The sequence below is a fragment of the Balaenoptera acutorostrata genome, chromosome X (assembly GCF_949987535.1).
Source record: "Balaenoptera acutorostrata chromosome X, mBalAcu1.1, whole genome shotgun sequence".
Classification (NCBI taxonomy): Eukaryota; Metazoa; Chordata; class Mammalia; order Artiodactyla; family Balaenopteridae; genus Balaenoptera; species Balaenoptera acutorostrata.
The window spans coordinates 65,102,968-65,119,172 of NC_080085.1; the positions used below are offsets into that span (position 1 = coordinate 65,102,968).

At 35.1% G+C, this 16,205-nt stretch overlaps 1 protein-coding gene across 1 annotated transcript in view; it reads right to left on the minus strand.

Moving 5' to 3' along the window:
• Positions 1 to 121: 121 nt before the first annotated feature.
• ABCB7 (ATP binding cassette subfamily B member 7) overlaps positions 122 to 16,205 on the minus strand; it is a 150,756-nt gene continuing 134,672 nt past the window's right edge. The window contains exons 14-16 of the mRNA XM_057537985.1: positions 15,654 to 15,757; positions 7,029 to 7,136; positions 122 to 539 (exon numbers count right to left, since the gene is read on the minus strand). Coding sequence (XP_057393968.1) covers positions 324 to 539; positions 7,029 to 7,136; positions 15,654 to 15,757 — 428 coding nt within the window. The 3' untranslated portion in view covers positions 122 to 323. The remainder of the gene's footprint in view (positions 540 to 7,028; positions 7,137 to 15,653; positions 15,758 to 16,205) is intronic.

A 16,205-nucleotide genomic window follows, 5' to 3' on the forward strand; every position in this document is an offset into this window, starting at 1 on the left:
AAGGCAGTAACAAGAAAATAATTTGGGGATAATATAAATATCACATTAAATAGATTGTGAAAGATGTAAAACTCAATTCCCTTTCCAAATAAATCTTATCTAAAAGAAGGATTATAGAAAATGGGAATGTATGATTTTTTTTAATAAAACAATTCTGCTTCAGTGCAAATGTGTAGTCAAGGAAAAAAAAGAAAGAAAGGAAGAAGGGAGGAAGGAAGAGAGGAGAGAAAGGAAGGAAGGGAGGGAGGGAGGGAGGGAGAAAAAAGAAAAGAAAAGAGAAGAAAAGAAAAGAAGAGAAAAGAAATGAAAAGGTTTCATGTGACTTAGCAGGAACAGTTTCCACAGCCTTTCACACTGTTGACAATTTCTTCTTGTAGTTTCATCCTTTCCTCCTCTTTGGACACATTTTCTTTCTTTGCATCCCATCTGGGGTTATCATGGTTCTGCACATGGCTGCTCTGTGTATGCCACATTTCTGAATAGATACTGCCAGGGTTAGCAAGCAAACCATAGTGGGTACCACGTTCAGCTACCTTACCCTAATAAGCAAAAACAAGAGAAACGTAGAGAAAGTCATATAACTAGCATAATAATTGAAAATACATAATACTTACTAAGCAAGAATTTTGAAAGATTTGCATTCATTAAAATACCTTTCCCAATTCTTCATTATAGTACAAATGGGAAAAACTGACACAGGAATGCCTTCTTTACTGTTGAGCTATCAGTCCAGTGAACAAACAAAAAGCTATGAAATTCCATATACCATATACCATTTCACTTAAAGGAAATAAAATTTGAATGTTTCATTTTTCATTTTGAAGAGCAGAAAGGAAAGTGAAGATTTTCTAAAGGTGGTATTTTCTGTAATCAGTAAATCAAATTTAAATCAAATTTACATCAAAAGCAGTTATTTATACAGAGATTTAAAGGATTTTTAAAAAATATCCCAAAATCCTATGTGTACTTTGAAACAAAAAATATTTCTCCATGAAAAGTTTATTTCTTCCAGTAACTATTTTTCTTAACACTGGCTATTAAACTTAACATTGCATAGAATTGGTATTGATTCCTAACTCTTATCTACAATTAATTTGTCTCTGGACATCTACTGCTAAACATGTTGGGAGACAAAAGTAATTTTGTCACTTTTACTGGTACTCCTGGTGAGAGGACCTTTACAAATATACCCTTAAGCAAAATAACTGAAATTTGTTGTGTGCCCACTTCTGAGTGGTTAATTTAAGGTTTCTCCTTGATTGCTGGCTGGACAGTCTAGGAACTATTTTGCTCAGCTATTTGAACTCTGGATCCTGAATGTAGTCCTCAACTTTGGTATCTGTGGACCACTTCACTGGCACAGAAGTCCCCATGGTTACGTATTTTATATTTTTTTATTTACCGCTGTAAAAAACAAACAAAATAAAAATCTCACTGCACAGACATAAAAAACACATTTATGGTTACCAAAGGGGATGGGGAGGAGGGAAGAACAAATTAGGAGTATGGGATTAACAGATACAAACTACTATATATAAAATAGATAAACAAAAAGGATTTACTATATAGCACAGGGAACTGTATTCAATCTTCTGTAATAACCTATAATGGAATATAATCTGAAAAACAAAAACTGAGTCACTGACACAATATTGTACATTAACTACACTTCAATTAAAAAAATCCTCAATGGAAACTGCATCAAAAAGTATTAGAAAGAATGGAATTATTTTTGCAGAAAACCAATGAAATAAATCACAAAAAATTTATCCTGCTATAAAAATGTATATTATATTTTAAATTATTTTTATTTGTATTAAAGCATAAATGTACACAGCTTAAAAAGTCAACTAATAATTACAAAGTTTATAACAGAAAGTACAGTCTTTTGTCTCCTCCTTCTCCACCCTTGAATATCTCCTTATCTCCAAATCTGTAGCTATTTCTTCTGGCATTTACACACACATATACATATTAATGAGATTCAGCACTTTTAACTATTCCACATTCCCAATGCCTCACTCTTCATTCTCCTAATAACATTAGTTATATCATAAATGTTATTTAAGTTAATACACAATGTGTACTTTATTAGGACTATGTAAGTATTATCTGTTGAGCCAAGTGAAGTACTAGGATTTTATATATATTTTCTCATAATTTTTTATTCTTCCTGGACATAGTAACTGCCTTATTTTTTCATTTGCTTAGTTTTCTATGTCACTATTGGTAATTCTCTCTAAACTTTAAGCCTGTCTGAACAGTATTTTTCTCATAATCAACTATATTAGGTAATCTATTATTCAGTCCCCACCCTGCCCGGAGATATTTCTCTCACAGCTTTTAAGTTCTTTTCCTTATGCTCAATTCTGAAATTTTATGATAATTTGACTTTTATTTTTCTTTCCTCCATTTATTGTGGTGGGTTCTTGGTAGGCCCTTTCAATCTGGAAACTCATGCTCTGAAGTTCTGGACATTTTGGGGGTATTATTCTTTAGTTATTTCCTTCCCTTTTTCCTATCCCCTCTTTCTAGAACAACCATTAGTCAAATGTTGGACCTCTTAGACTAGTTCTCTTGTTTTCTTATCTTTCCTCTATTTTCTCTTTTTTTGCTCTACTCTTTAGAGATTTTCTTGACTTTATTTCAGCAATGACTTTTTTCATTTTCAAAATCTCTCGTTCTCTAGTTGTTCATTTATTTATTTACTATCTCCATTTTAAATTTGAAATGTTGCAAGAATGGTAAAAATGAATGCCTATATATGCTTCTCCTAGGTTAGCAACTGTTCATTTTTCCATATTTGCTTTCTCTCACTTCATCCTATCTCTAAATTTACACTACTTTTTGCTAAATCATTTAAGAATGAGTTGTGGACATCATTACATTTCTCCCCTAAATATTTCATTAGCGTGTATCTCCTGAAAACAAGGACATTCTCCTACATGACTAGAATACAACAATATCACACCCAAGAAATTTATCTAATATATAGCTCATATTTAGATTTTACCAATTATCCCAATAATATCCTTTATTTTTTCCATCCAGGATCCAATCAGGATCAACACATTGAATTTATAAGTTTCCTACTCTGTGTGAGTGTGACAATGACATTTCTAAAATGTCCAGGCTTGTTTTTTAAAGAATGCCCTTCACGTTGTATTTGTCTAGTTGTTCCTGATTCTTAGATCCAGACTAAACATTTTTGTTGCAATACAATATAGGTGATATGTCCTCAGTGTATCATATTAGGAGGTACATGATGTCATTTTGCTCCACAATTAATGATTTCAGTTTGATCACTTGGTTAAGGTAGTGTCTACCAGATTTCTCTATTTTAAAGGTACTTTTTCTCTTTGTAATCAATAATTAATCTATGGGTTATGCTTTCAAACTGTGAATATTCTATTCCCCAATAGTTTTTCACCATATGGTTTTAGCAAACAATGATGATCCTTATGTGAATCATTTATTACAATGGTGGTTGCAAAATATGATTCTGTAAACTTATCATTCCTTGTATGTTAGCATTTTTATTTCCGAGTTATAATTAACATACAACATTACATTAGTTTCAGGTGTACAACAGTGATACAGTATTTTTATACATTATGAAATGATTACCTCAGTTAAGTCCAGTTACCATATGTCACCATACAAAGTTATGAAAATATTATTCACTATATTCCCTATGTGTACATTACATCCCCATGACTTAGTTTGTACTTCTTAGTACCCATCACCTATTTCATCCATCCCCCCTGCTGCCTCTGGCAACCACCAGTGTGTTCTCTGTATTTATGAGTCTGTTTCTGTTTTGTTTATTCATTTGCTCTGTTTTGTAGATTTCACATATAAGTAAAATCATACGGTATTTGTTTTTCTCTGACTTATTTCACTTAGCATAATACCCTCCAGGTCCATTAACACTGCTGTAAATGGCAAGATTTCATTTTTAAAAAAGAGCTTTCTCTAAGTACAATTATGGAATTATAGATTAGTTTTTTATTCAATGTGTTGTAATTCATTAGTATCATTATTATTATTATTTTTTGACATTCAAATCATCCCACACTTGGCCAGTGGGAACCCATTCAAAATGGTTCCTGTGTCCTTGTGAAATGCCTTCATTAATTTCCCTGCTCCAAATATGGAATCAGGCATTTCTCCAAGGAGTCCTGGTTCCTTTTAGTGAGGAACAGTACTTAGTGTCCAAGATGTAGGTGCTGGTTACACTCATTACTACTGGAATTTCATTGCTTCTAGGCCTTTTCACTGAACAGAGTTAGGAACATTTTTTTTTTCATCATGAACTGATATTGACAATTCTGTTCCAATATAACATCACAAGGCTCCTCTTCTTTTTCCATTCCATATCTGTATCTTTCTTCTCCCAAGTAAGACCTCTATTTCCCAACATCAATGTATTTACTCACATGCTCAGTCTTACAGTATACACAAAATAGTTTCAAAACAGCTACTCTCATGCTACTACCAAAAACAAACTTACTAAGTTCAAGTCTGAGTTATTTTTATCCTTATAATATATTCCACTAAGGCTAAATAATCAGAGGAATGTGTTCAAAAGTTATTTGGGTTAATTCTGCATGCTATTTTTCTTCTACATAGTTATGTTATTAATTCGTTATGTACCTAGTTTTACTTCTTTCTGTTTGTATTCAATTCCTGTTTCTGCCCCATCCTTGTTGATTTTTAAACATATAAAAAACATTAGCATGGCTCAAAAGTAAAAATAATACAGAAAAGTATAATCAGCGAAGTCTTACTCCCTCCCCTTTGTCTTCTACCCCTTTTTGTCTCCATCCTGCAGGTAAACAATGTCTTCAGTTTCTAGTTTATCCTCCCAGGGTTTCTTTTTGCAGAAACAAGTAAATATACATATGTTTCCCCCACATCCTCCTTGCAAAAGGTGGCATACTATATACTCTTTTGCAGCTTTCTTACTTTCACTTAATACTGTATCCTGGAACTCATGCAATATTAAGTCTTCTTTACCTTTTTTCTTAACAGCATTTGTCCTTATTTTAAAATGTTATATTTTTCATGACCTCTGATGATATTAATTATATTTTTAAGTTTTCTTATGCTCTCTGCATTGTCTACATTTTCTACTGAATTTTTTTCTGCTTGCTTTAGAGGCCTTCCTTTACTATCCACTGACACTTAAAAATACAGTATTAAAAAAAACTGACTGGAAGCTCTATGTGCATGGGAGTGGGCTCCTCAGCTGTTGGGTTTCATTGTAGGATGATCACATGGGTATCTGGTCATTTTGTGGCGGTCCCCAAATATGAACATGTTTTTTATGGGGCTACTTTTGTTTCTCTAGAGAAGAATCCTCTAATTATCTGCTGGTGAGGGAAGGAGTGGTGACAGTAGAAATAAATAATTGGTTGGCAAGGTTCTTGGAGCCAGTGGCACAGGAGGGTCTGTGGTCTTATTCTTCGGTATGTTTTGATTTCCAGTTAATCTCGCCCGTCTTTGTTAATGTACTTGGTAATTTTCTTGTGTCCAGAGCCTCTCTGACTCAATTTCCTGACAAGTAAACCTCCAGTCTCTTGCCAAGGCTGGGAACGGGTAATCACCAGGCTGCAAGAGGGTGAGGAAGGGCCTTGGGAACTCTGTTATGCAGACTTAATACTACCAGAGACTGTTGACGGAACACATGAGGTCACATTAGTTTCACTAGAAAATGAAAATCTCTGATCTTCATAATCAAGCAATTATAGAACCATCAAATTCAACATAAAGAGATTTTAGATACAAATGGTATGATCAATAGTTAGTTCCAATTATAATCCAAACCCCAAGTGGCAACGTTATGATATAACTGTATAGATACTGTGAACCTCCTGGCATGAGGTAGGTAAGCACATGCTTGTTAAAGTACTTTTAACATTTTATATTTACAAGAAAAGGCTCTATGTACATGACTGCATACAATTGGAAAGTTTAGTAAAAAGCACAAAAGAGCAGATTTTATTTCAGATACCTGAACATCAATGAGATAATAAAGTATATTTACAAAATTTCCCATTTAAGACACTCTGGAACAAGCATACTGAAGAAAATCAGTTTATATTTTAGTGAATGTTAGCATTTTTGAACAAACGAACAAAAAGACCTAGGGTAGCAAGTGCACAGGTAACACATAAAAGAAATAATATATATATATCACAGAACTGAATATCCCATAAGAAATTTTAGTGGCATGAAAAATTCTCTCTCAATATAGACAGTACAAGAGAATGCTTCTTCTCTCTTAACTCCCAGTACTCAGGCTTTCAAAATGATAAAAAATGGAAGATTTATGTATTAGAAGGGAGAAATAAGCATAGAGAACACTGTTAGAAATAATCAAGTACAAAGGGGGTGGGAATAAGATATCCCTACAGAGAGGAGAAAAGAAAAACTATTACAATTTTCAAATCTACCAATCGCAATAGTGGCACTCTGATTTGTTCAGAACATTTAGACAGTATACTCTTATAGTAATTCCCTCAGAGAAATAAAGCAGGCTGTCCTTTTTCTTACTTTCCTCATGAGGAAAAAGATAAAAATGGCCATACATGAAAACGACTTTATTTTATGGTAATTTTCTTTTAGACATCAAGGGTATGTGCAGGTCTTAGAAAAATGAAAATATAAAATACAGTGAAGACAATGAGCAAAGATTCTGTACAGAGCAAAAATGAATAAAGAAGAATTATTTTAAATACATACCCTTTAAAACTGCTTCTACCATATTAGGATTTAATGCTTTCCTCATCTAACTTTGCTTTTAAAACTGTAATAGAGTGAGTTAATACAGTTTATTCATTTTTGGAAGTGGCATGCATTATTTCCTATCAAAAGGAGGTAAAAACGGAATCCTATCAGGATTCAATCTTACTCAAAGAACACAAAATTCTATAACTTTCTTTAGAAACAATATTTAAGTTGCTTGTGTTTGTAACAATTTCTAATGTTCTTCAAACACTAAACTTTAAAGTTCAACCTCTTACCTGGTCCAAAACAATGATCTCATCTGCATCAACAACTGTTGACAATCTGTGTGCAATGAAAATAGAAGTTCTGTGTTTGACTGCATCCCTCATGGCACCAAGAATAGTCTGCAAGTTTGACAACAAGAACAGTAGGAGGGGAAAAAGAAGATCTATATATTAGGTAAATGTATATTAAAATACTCATGTATTTCTGAAAAGAATATATAAAATGCTAGTTAATTTGGTATTATATAAACTTTATACCACTACCAAATATTTTACCTAATCTAATAATTACTAAGAGAATAAAATCAATCAAAGAGGGAAGGTGAATATGACCATATTATTATGGAAAAAATTAGCTTTAAGATAGGCAATATTTCTTTAAATTATAAAGTCTGGGAGAAGGTAGATATTTTCTATACATAAAAACAAACAATAACAATGATGAATCCACTGATATCAGGAGAATAGACAGATATGTTTATCTGGACAATGAGAGCAAAAACAAAATGAGGAGGGACTCAAGTGATAGGATGTGGAGAAGTACAAAAAAAATCAAGAAAGATAGGAAACTCAAAGGGTACAGGAGCACTTGCTTTTCCTCAGTTCAAACACAGAGGATGGAAAGGGTGACAAGGACAACGATGCATGTTTAACTTGAGAAAACTTCTTTTTCAAAAGCAGTCTGACTTCTTAAGGCATTCTGGAAAATACATTTTTGTTTACTGCCTGTAAAATGTAAGGCAGCTGTATATATATTCACCTATACTTGGAAACCTGGGTCTAAGTACAGCTAGCTAGATGGAAATAGCAGTGTGGGGGATGGGGATATTCTCAATGGCTTCCTACAGGTATCTCTAATCACTGTATTTATTAAAGAAATAAAATTATCATGAATAGATGGTTACCCAGGAAAAGAAGACCTTATATTTTACTATGGCAGACTGAAAATCAAGCACAGGGTCAATTCTAAGAAAAATTGTGATGTCTGGGGAGGACTCCTCTTTCCTACCCTCCAGAACTTACACTCTGACATCCTACTGATGCTCTGGACCTTTTTAAAAGGTTGATTAAAATTTACCAAATCTTCCGGTAACTCATTCCCTCAAGGGGGAGTGTTCTCTGCTAGCAATTAATGGGTTATGCTCTGTGAGCTAATAAAGATACGTGACTCAAATAATGACTGTTGTTAGGACTCTGAAATTGTGATAAATGTGGATGACACATTTTTAGGTACAAAGTTCTTGTAAGCAGATTCCTACTATGCATATGAATGGAGTCTGGTGTAGCTTAAGGTTCCTTTTAAATATATCAATAACAAATCCTCAGATTAGCTCATGATGGTGGAGTAGCAGGACATGAGCTCACCCCTTCTTATGTAAACATCAAAATCACAATCAATGGGTAAACAACCATTGACAAAAAAACACTGAAACCTACCAAAAAAGATACCCTACATCCAAAGGCAAAGAAGAAATAACAACAAGACAGTAGGAGGGGCACAATCACAACAAAATCAAATTCCATACCCGCGGGGTGCTTGACCCACAAACTGGAAAACAGTTACACCACAGAAGTTCTCCTACAGGAGTGAAAGTCCTGAGCCCCACGTCAGGCTTCCCAGCCTGGAGGTCCAGCAACAGGAGGAGGAGCCGCAGAGAATCTGGCTTTGAAGGCCAGCAGGGTTTGATCACAGGAATTCCACAGGGCTGGGAAAAGCAGAAACTCCACTCTTGGAGGGCTGACACAAGATCGTGTGTGCACCAGAACCCAGGGGAAAAAAGCAGTGACCTCATAAGAGACTGGGCCCGAACTACCTGTTAGTAATAGAGGGTCTCCTGCAGAGGTGTGGGGTGGCAGTGGCTCACTGTGGGGATAAGGACACTGGCAGCAGATCTGTGGAGTACTCATTGGTGTGAGCCCTCCCGGAGGCTGCCATTAGCCCCACCCTACAGCCTGTAGGCACCAGTGCTGGAACACCTCTGGCCATGCAACCAACAGGGTGGGAACACAGCTCCACCCATCAGCAGACAAGCTGCTAAAAATCTTCCTGAGCACAGCCCTGCCTACCAGAGGGACAAGACCCAGCTCCACCCAGTAGGCAGGGACCAGCCCCTCCCATCAGGAAGCATGCACAAGCTCCTTAGACAGCCTCATCCACTAGAGGGCAGACAGCAGAAGCAAGAACTACAATCCAGCAGCCTACGGAATGGAAACTGCAATCACAGAAAATTAGAAAAAATGAGATGGCAGAGGAATATGTCCCAGATGAAGGAAAAAGATAAAATCCCAGAAGAACAACTAAATGAAGTAGAGATAGGCAATCTACCGGAAAAAGAATTAGGAATAATGATAGTGAAGATGATTCAAGACCTTGGAACAAGAATGGAGGCAAGGATTGAGAAGATGCAAGAAATGTATAACAAAGACCTAGAAGAACTAAAGAACAAACAGAGATGAACAATACAATAACTGAAAATGAAAAATACACTAGAAGGAATCAATAGCATAATAACTGAGGCAGAAGAATGGATAACTGACCTGGAAGACAGAATGTTGGAAATCACTGCCACGGAAAAGAATAAAGAAAAAAGAATGACAAGAAATGAAGACAGTCTTAGAGACCTCTGGGACAACATTAAAAGCACCAACATTCATATTATAAGGGTCCCAGAAGGAGAAGAGAGAAAGGACCTGAGAAAGTATTTGAAAAGATAATAGCTGAAAACTTCCCTAACATGGGAAAGGAAACAGTCACTCAAGCCCAGGAAGTGCAGAGACCCCCAGGTAGGATAAACCCAAGGAGGAACACACCAAGACAAAACAGTACTCAACTTGACAAAATTAAAGATAAAAGAAAAAATATTAAAGCAACAAGGGAAAAGCAACAAAAACATACACGGGAACTCCCATAAGGTGATCAGCTGATTTCTCAACAGAAACTCTGTAGGCCAGAAGGGAGTGGCACAATATATTTAAAGCAATGAAAGAGAAAAATCTACAAACAAGTATACTCTACCCAGCAAGGCTCACATTCAGATTTGACAGAGAATTTAAAGCTTTACAGACAAGTAAAGGCTAAGAGAATTCAGCACCACCAGACCAGCCTTATAACAAATGCTAAAGATTCTTCTCTAAGCGGAAAAGAAAAGTCCACAACTAGAAACAGGAAAATTATGAATGGAAAAGCTCACCGGTAAAGGCAAACATACAGTAAAGGAAGGAAATCATCTGTACACAAATATGATATCAAAACCAGCAATTAATGAGGAGAGAACAAATGCAGGGTATTGAAAATGCATTTGAAATTAAAAGACCAGCAACTTAAAACAACCTTGCTTACATACAGACTACCATATCAAAACCTAATAGTAACCGCAAACCACAAATCTAAAATAGATACACACACAAAAAAGAAAAAAGGAATCCAAACACAACACTAAAGTTAGTCATCAATTAACAAGAGAACAAAAGAGGAAGGGAAGAAAAAAAACCTAAAGAAACAAATCCAAAACAATTAACAAAAGGGTAATAAGAACATACATATCGATAATTACCTTAAACGTAAATGGATTAAGTGCTCCAACCAAAAGACAGACTGGCTGAATGGATACAAAAACAAGACCCCTATATATGCTGTCTATAAGAGACCCACTTCAGATCTAGGGACACATACAGACTGAAAGTGAGGGGATGGAAAAAGGTATTCCATACAAATGGAAATCAAAAGAAAGTTGTAGTAGCAATACTCATATCAGACAAAGTAGACTTTAAAATGAAGACTGTTACAAGAGACAGGGAAGGACACTACATAATGATCAAGGGATTAATCCAAGAAGAAGATATAACAATTGTAAATATATATGCACCCAACATAGGAGCACCTCAATATATAAGGCAAATACTAACAGCCATGAAGGGAGAAATCGACAGTAACACAATAATGGGAATGGGGGACTTTAACATACCATTTTCGTCAGTGCACAGATCATCCAGACAGAAAATCAACAAGGAGACACAGGCCTTAAATGACACATTAGACCAGATGGACTTTATTGATACTTATAGAGAATTCCATCCAAAAGCAGCAGAATACACGTTTTTCTCATGTGCACATGGAACATTTTCCAGGATTGATCACATGCTGGGCCACAAAGTGAGCCTCAGTAAATTTAAGAAAACTGAAATCGTATCAAGCATCTTTTCTGACTACACACTATGAGATTAGAAATCAACTACAAGAAAAAAAAGTAAAAAATACAAACATGTGGAGGCTAAACAATATGTTACTAAACAACCAATGGATCACTGAAGAAATCAAAGAGGAAATCAAAAAATACCTAGAAACAAATGAAAACAAAAGCCCAAAGATCCCAAACCTATGAGACACAGTAAAAGCAGTTCGAAGAAGGAAGTTTATAACAATACAATCTTACCTCAGGAAACAAGAAAAATCACAAATAAACAACCTAAACTTACACCTAAAGCAACTAGAGAAAGGAGAACAAACAAAACCCAAAGTTAGCAAAAGAAAGAAATCATAAAGATAAGAGCAAAAATAAATGAAATAGAAATGAAGGAAACAACAGAAAAGATCAATGAAACTAAAAGCTGGTTCTTTGAAAAGATAAACAAAATTGACAAACCTTTAGCCAGACTCATCCTGAAAAAAAGGGAGAGGGCTGAAATCAATAAAATTAGAAATGAAAAAGGAGAAGTTACAATGGACACCACAGAAATCCAAAGGACCATAAGAGACTACTACAATCAACTATATGCCAATAAAATGTACAACCTGGAAGAAATGGACAATTCTTAGAAAGGTACAATCTCCCAAGACTGAACCAGGAAGAAATAGAAACTATAAACGACCAATCACCAGTACTGAAATTGAAAATGTGATTTAAAAACTCCTCACCAACAAACAAAAAGTCCAGGACCTGATGTCTTCACAGGCAAATGCTATCAAACATTTAGAAAAGAGTTAACAACTATTCTTCTGAAACTATTCCAAAAAACAGCAGAGGAAGGAACACTCCCAAATGCATTCTATGAGGCCACCATCACCGTTATACCAAAACCAGACAGACATACCATGAAAAAAGAAAATTACAGGCCAATATCACTAATGAACAGAGACACAAAAATCCTCAACAAAATACTATCAAACCGAATCCAACAATACATTAAAAGTATCATACACCATGATCAAGTGGGGTTTATCCCAGGGATGCAATGATTTTTCAATATCTGCAAATCAATCAGTGTGATACACCATATCAACAAATTGAAGAATAAAAACCATATGATCTCAATAGACGCAGAAAAAGTTTTTGACAAAACTTAACACCCATTTATGGTAAAAACTCTCCAGAAAGTGGGCACAGAGGGAACCTACCTCAACATAATAAAGGCCATATATGACAAAACTACAGCTAACATCATACTCAATGGCGAAAACTGAAAGCATTTCCTTTAAGATCTGGAACAAGATAAGGATGTCCACTCTCGCCACTTTTATTCAACATAGTTTCGGAAGTCCTAGCTACAGCAATCAGAGAAGAAAAAGAAATAAAAGGAATCCAAATTGGAAAAGAAGAAGTAAAACTGTCACTGTTTGCAGATGACATGATACTATACATAGAAAATCCTAAAGATGCTACCGGAAAACTACTAGAGCTCATCAATGAATTTGGTAAAGTTGCAGGATACAAAATTAATACACAGAAATCTGTTGCATTTCTGTACACCAACAATGAAAGATCAGAAAGAGAAATTAAAGAAACAATCCCATTTACCATCACATCAACAAGAATAAAATACTTAGGGATATACCTACCTAAGGAGGCAAAAGACCTGTACTCTGAAAACTATAAGATGCTAGTGAAAGAAATCAAAGATGACACAGATGGAAAGATCTACCGTGTTGGGACTTCTCTGGTGGTCCAGTGGGTAACACTCCATGCTCCCAATGCAGGGGGCCTAGGTTCGATCCGTGGTCGGGAACTAGATCCTGCATGCCATAACTAAGTGTCTGCATGCTGCACCTAAGAAGTCTGCATGCCACAACTAAAGATCCCACATGCTGTAATGAAGGTCCCACTTGCTGCAACTAAGTCCTGGTGCAGCCTAAATAAATAAATAAATAAATAAATAAATATTTTTTTAAAAAAAGATCTACCATGTTCTTGGATTGGAAGAATCAATATTGTCAAAATGACTATACTACCCAGGGTAATCTAGAGCTTTGATGCAATGCCTATCTAATTATCAATGGCATTTTCACAGAACTAGAACAAAAAAATCTTAAAATTTGTACAGTGCCACAAAAGACCCTAAATAGCTACAGCAAACTTAAGAAAGAAAAATGGAGCTGGAGGAATCAAGGCTCCCTGACTTCAGACTATACTACAAAGCTACAATCATCAAAACAGTATGGTACTGGCACAAAAACAGAAATATATATCAAAAGGATAGAAAGCCCAGAAATAAACCCATGCACCTATGGCCAATTAATCTACCACAAAGGAGGCAAGACTATAAAATGGAGGAAAGACAGTCTCTTCAATAAATGGTGCTAGGAAAACTGGACAGCTGTATGTAAAAAAAATGAAATTAGAACATTCTTTAATACCATACACAAAAATAAACTCAAAATGGATTAAAGACCTAAATGTAAGATCGGATACTATAAAACTCTTAGAGGAAAACATAGGCAGAACACCCTTTGACATAAATCACAGCAATATCTTTTTCAATCTGTCTCACAGGGTAATGGAAATAAAAACAAAAATAAACAAGTGGGACCTAATAAAACTCAAAAGCTTTTGCACAGCAAAGGAAACCATAAACAAACTGAAAAGACAACCCACAGACTGGGAGAAAATATTTGCAAACAAGGTATTAGTCTCCAAAATTTACAAACAGCTCATGCAGCTCAATATCGAAAAAACAAACAACCTAATCAAAAAATGGGCAGAGGACCTAAAGAGACATTTCTCCAAAGACATACAGATGGCCAGGAGGCCCATGAAAAGATGCTCAACATTGCTAATTATTAGAGAAGTGCAAATCAAAACTACAATGAGATATCACCTCATACCAGTCAGAAAGGCCATCATCAAAAAATCTGCAAATAATAAATGCTAGATAGGGTGCGGAGAAAAGGGAACCCTCTTACACTGTTGGTGGGAATGTAAAGTAGTATGGCCACTATGGAGAACAGTATGGAGGTTCCTTAAAAAACTAAAAATAAAGCTACCCTATGATTCAGCAATCCCACTCTTGGGCATATATCTGGAGAAAACCATCATTTGAAAGGATACATGCACCCCACTGTTCACTGCTGCACTGTTTACAATAGCCAAGACATGAAAGCAACCTAAGTGTCCATCAACAGATGAATGGATAAAGAAGATGTGGTATATATATCCAATGCAATATTACTCAGCCATTAAAAAGACTGAAATAATGCCATTTGCAGCAGCATGGATGGACCTGGAGATTATACTTCATACTAAGTGAAGTTAAGTCAGACAGGGAAAGACAAATATCATATGATATTGCTTATATGTGGAATCTAAAAAAAATGATACAAATGAACTTATTTACAAGACAGAAATAGACTCACAGACTTAGAGAATGAACTTATGGTTATCATGGGGGCAGGGTGGGGGGAGGGATAGATGGGAGTTTGGGATTGACATGTACACAGTGCTATATTTAAAATAAAATGCCTTTCCATGAAAAATAAATAAAATAAAAATTTTCTAAATAAATATAACAAATCCTCATGCTAAACAACTGACTTAGAAATTAAGCTGTTTTAAACATATGGCAGATCAAGTAATGTGCCCTGAAACTTAACTCCATATGCAAATATATGTCATATATGCTCTAAAGCTGAAATTAGGCCTATCCTTCAACAATAGGGTTTTACTATATATTCAAGTAAAACGTAGGTGAATGGAGGCAACTGACAAATTACATCAGCCTATCTTCAGTTTTAGATTAAGGGGATTCATGCATGAAATTATGATTGCTGTTAAGACTTTGGTATTTAATACAAAGATGTTATGATGTCTAATGTAGTTGCTGGGTAGTACCATGACGTCAGTGTCATAACATCTTGGTGCTTCACAATACTTGTTATGAAATGAATATAAACTGATACCAGAACCACAGGCTGTGTGTGCCTAATTTGATTCTTAGTGAGTTGCTCCATGATAAGTGAAAGGCTTTCTGGTGTGTACCGTGTCACAATCATTTATAAGACCTATTTTAATGAATGTTAAGTGGCAAAAAGCAGAAAGACTAAAACCTTCCTCTGTCAGCCGGTTAGTTGATTCCCACAGCTTTGCAAGATGAAAAGGTAATACAACAAGAGCATAACGTGTCACACACAGTTTCAAAAAGAGATATATTTGCAAATGGACTTAACAGTGTGATAATATAATGCGACCTGCATTCTTACTATCAACACTTCCTACATTGGGGAAAAGGGCTAGGTATTTGGCTCTACAGAACCTTCTATTGAAGTTCATTCAAAATATGAAAGAATGTAGCTATTTTACTGAAACTTCCAAGGAAAAAAGTTAAGCAATTTGAATTAAAGAGTTTTATGTTTTCACCATCATTTACCTCTTCAGTAATTGAATCTAATGATGAAGTAGCTTCATCATAGAGAATGACCGGGGGGTCCTTCAAAATGGCTCTTGCAATTGCTACTCTTTGCTTTTCTCCTCCTAGTAAAGAAAATTTTTAGTTTAAGAGAGCATAACATACATATTTTATATTTCCAGTATTTCCATTAATTACAACCACCAAATAATACCTACAACATTTATCTTTACTGATTACTGATCATTTTACTCAGTTATAAGAGTTTATGTTCATATATAATATCCTTTGACAAACTATATTCCCTGGAACATAAATGTGATTCTGAATTCTGACTTCATGGCAGGCGAAAAGAACAAGGAGGGGAAGTGACAACTTTGATTCCAGAATTACCTCCCTCACCAGAAATACGCTCATGACATATGTTACTTTATATGTACTTTATATTACTTCCCAATGAACAGCAACCTCAGATAGAAAAATTTCAGTATTAGAGAATCAACAAAGCCAAAACCAAATTCAATATCTGAAGCCTGAAAACTTGAAGACATGAAACTATAAATATCTAAATTT